Source organism: Pinus tabuliformis, chromosome 8 (assembly GCF_031772625.1).
Source record: "Pinus tabuliformis cultivar Carrire ecotype Pingquan chromosome 8, CPIR1, whole genome shotgun sequence".
NCBI classification, from domain to species: domain Eukaryota; kingdom Viridiplantae; phylum Streptophyta; class Pinopsida; order Pinales; family Pinaceae; genus Pinus; species Pinus tabuliformis.
Window position 1 is genome coordinate 813,662,491 of NC_142294.1, and position 3,351 is coordinate 813,665,841.

Below are 3,351 nucleotides of genomic sequence, written 5' to 3' on the forward strand. Positions count from 1 at the left end.
ACGAAGCCACAATTTTGTTTAGATAGTTATATTCTTTTTGGAATCCAATAATTTTTTTTTTAAGAAATTCAACATTAAAAATGTTTGAATTGTTTTTTGGTGGAACTAGATTCAACACTATCAAAATATTAAAACTTCAAAATTATAACTAAGATTTCCAAATATTTTAACTAAATTTTTTCAAAATCATACTAAAATTTTTCATCATTTTAAAAGCAAAATTGTTATTCTCTAGTCAAATGCGGTGGCGCAGTGCATAACGCCAATTTCACTGCCGCACCAATGACCAATTAAACGGGTGAATGGTCAAGTCAAATGAAATGACGCAGTGCGTGACGTCAATTTCACCGACCTACCATGCCCGACTACAGACAAGTTAAATGAAATGACGCAATGCATGACGTCAATTTCACTCGCTCACGAGGCGGCGATGACAATTTGAAGAAAGCAGATGAGATAGTGGTGTTGCAGCGATGGAAGAAGATGGAGTGAAGTTAAATGAAATGACGCAATGCATGACGTCAATTTCACTCGCTCACCAAATTCAAGGGCCCTGTTGAGCTATAAGAGGCGGCGATGACAATTTGAAGAAAGCAGATGAGATAGTGGTGTTGCAGCGATGGAAGATGATGGAGTGAAGGTATTGGGAAGTCCAGTAAGTCCCTTCTCTCTCAGAGTGCGAATAGCTCTCGATGTGAAAGGCGTGCCCTACGAGTACGTTGAGGAGGATTTAGTGAACAAATCCCAACTTCTTCTGCACTCCAATCCTCTTCACAAGAAGATCCCTGTGCTTATTCACAACAGTAAGAGTTTATGTGAATCGCTCATAATTCTCGAATACATTGATGAGACATGGGAGGGTGGAGTGAATTTGCTGCCTAAAGATCCATATCAACGAGCTCTCGTTCGTTTTTGGGCTGCTTTCATCGATGAGAAGGTATATATTTTGTATTGGTGTTGTTTGACTATTTTATGTTTTGGATTTTTTACTCAAAATAAATTTAACTAAAAGTTAATATAGATTCATTTTATTTAAAGATTTAGTTTTATCAAAAGCATAAAGGATGAAATTTATTTTCTAGTAAAAATATTTGAAAAACTCTCCTCTCTATGTTTACTATATCTGTAATTAAGATGAATCTATATTGGTGTTATTTACATTCATGAAAAAAACAAACAAAATGTATTGAAAAAAAATTCAAATTAAGTGTGTAAAAGTTTTTTATATCATGATATAAAAATCCTTCACACAATTCATCCAAAAATTCTCTCAATATGAATAACTGTGAACAAATAAATTTTCTCTAAAACCAAAATGTAATAAAGTAAAACTATTTTAAATACTTTATTCATATATTTTTAAATTCCTTTTGTTATATATAAGATTGAAATATTTCATCTATAAACTATATAATTTGCATTATAAAAATGTTTTGTTGTTATTTATATATTTTTAAATACATGGCAATATTACTTAGCTCTATATTGAAATATTTTAGTTATACTTATATTGGATTTTTAATTATTATTAATATTTTTTAAGTTTCCAATATTTTTTAGAATTAAATTAATGGCATATCTTCTCTCATTACTTTTATTATAGTTTATATGTGAAAAAATTATTATGGTTTATATGTCTAAGTTTTTATTGAAATAAAACATAGATATTTAATTAATTTATGTAAATCTTGTATTGAAATATTTTTAAAAATTTAAAAATCTATACATTTTTTTCACATATTTAAAAGTGAAAATATAAAATTTCTTTATATATTTAATGATTTTAAAAATTGATATAAAACTATTTTACTTCACACATTTTTTTAGAGTTTTAGAGTTTGTTGCAAAATTAATATCACATAATAAACACAATAAAATAAAATATTTTAGAATATTTTTAATTAAAATAAATTAAATATTTATATTTTTTTTACCCTATGATTAATTGATAACTTCTTGAATTAATCTGAAAAACCTAAAATCAACTCTTAATTTAATAATATTGGTAATAACAATTTTTATTATTATTGGACTAATCTGGAAAAACCTAAAATCAACCCTTAATTTAATAATATTGGTAATAACAATTTTTATCATTATTATGACACAGCTGGGACATTCTCTGCGAGCAATATGTACATGCCCTGAAGGAGAGTTGAGGGAGAAGGCAACGAAAGACACAGTGGCAAGCATATCTACGTTGGAAGAAACTTTCGGCACCGCCTTTGATGGATCGAAGGGAAACCCATTCTTCGGGGGAGAATGCATTGGATATCTGGACATCGCGTTGGGAGCTCGAACCGTGTGGTTCCAAGCGGTGGAGGCTATGAGTGGAGTGAAATTGATAGATCCAGACACTGTGCCTCTGCTCCACGCTTGGCTTCTCCGTTTTAGCAGCGCTGACTGTGTAAAGAAATCCCTTCCACACTTTGAGAAGGTTCTCTCCCGCGGGTACCAAGTCCGAAGGGAGTATCCACAGCTTACATATCCCTAGATCATGTGTTCATGGTCTTCACTTCTATTTCAAGCTCATGAGATATTGGATTTTCCAAAATATTATTTTTTGTTTGTGTTTTTATTTTATTTTATTATAATTTAGTTGTCAAAATTAGTGGGAGTAATTATTTTTGGTTCATTTATTATCATTATAAGCACAATTTATTAGTAAGTTTTCATTTTTGCTAAATGTTTCTAGTTTATGTCAATTTGTTTGGGGTTGAGAATTCAACAAGTGACTTCACATCAAGGAGTCTCTTAACAAAGCACCCCATAATTGTCCTATGGACTAAGAGATATAACATTTAACTTGTATTCTCTTATCATTTTATTTTGTGAAAAATAATTAAAATAAATTGTGAAAAATAGATTAACTATTTTTCAAAGTCTATAATATTTATTATGTAGTGTTAAGTTATTTGTTAATATTTAAAATATGATTTGGTTAATAATTGTGATTGCATAGTATATATAACAAGCAACTGCTCCAATAAAGTGTAAAGCTAAGCTGATAGGATTGTTAAATATGAAAAGTCTTGGTTTCATAATCATGCAAATAATTTTGATATATTAAATTAAACTATAAAACAAGCCATAGCTTGCCACTTTTGTTGCCTCCTTTCTTGCAATGTGGCATTAGGCATTCACAATGACAAACACAAAAGCAAGCATTTGGAGGAATTTTTTTCACATTTTATTGCACATTAAGTTTATGATTTTTGTTACTCAAAGCAAACACATTCTCAGAAAGTGAATGAAATTAGCCAACCAATATCATCATGCATGTTCAACTAAGTTGATTTTCCTCTAAATTGCCACATTTTTTAAGGAACTTTCTCAGTGACATGCCAAGTT

General features: G+C 29.8%; 1 protein-coding gene across 1 annotated transcript; it reads left to right on the forward strand.

Moving 5' to 3' along the window:
- The first annotated feature begins 555 nt into the window (after nucleotides 1–555).
- Nucleotides 556–2,608, forward strand: LOC149238056 (glutathione transferase GST 23-like). Its single transcript, XM_089366912.1, has 2 exons — nucleotides 556–937; nucleotides 2,111–2,608. Exons 1-2 carry the CDS (start codon nucleotides 620–622, stop codon nucleotides 2,492–2,494), a joined length of 702 nt encoding a protein of 233 aa, XP_089223038.1. The 5' UTR covers nucleotides 556–619; the 3' UTR covers nucleotides 2,495–2,608.
- The last annotated feature ends 743 nt before the right edge of the window (nucleotides 2,609–3,351 follow it).

Excerpts from the sequence above, each read along its gene's own strand:
- LOC149238056 (XM_089366912.1), top strand. The coding sequence starts at position 620 with ATGGAAGATGATGGAGTGAAGGTATTGGGAAGTCCAGTAAGTCCCTTC. Across the intron at positions 938-2,110 it reads CTGCTTTCATCGATGAGAAG|CTGGGACATTCTCTGCGAGC; the intron begins GTATATATTTTG and ends ATTATGACACAG.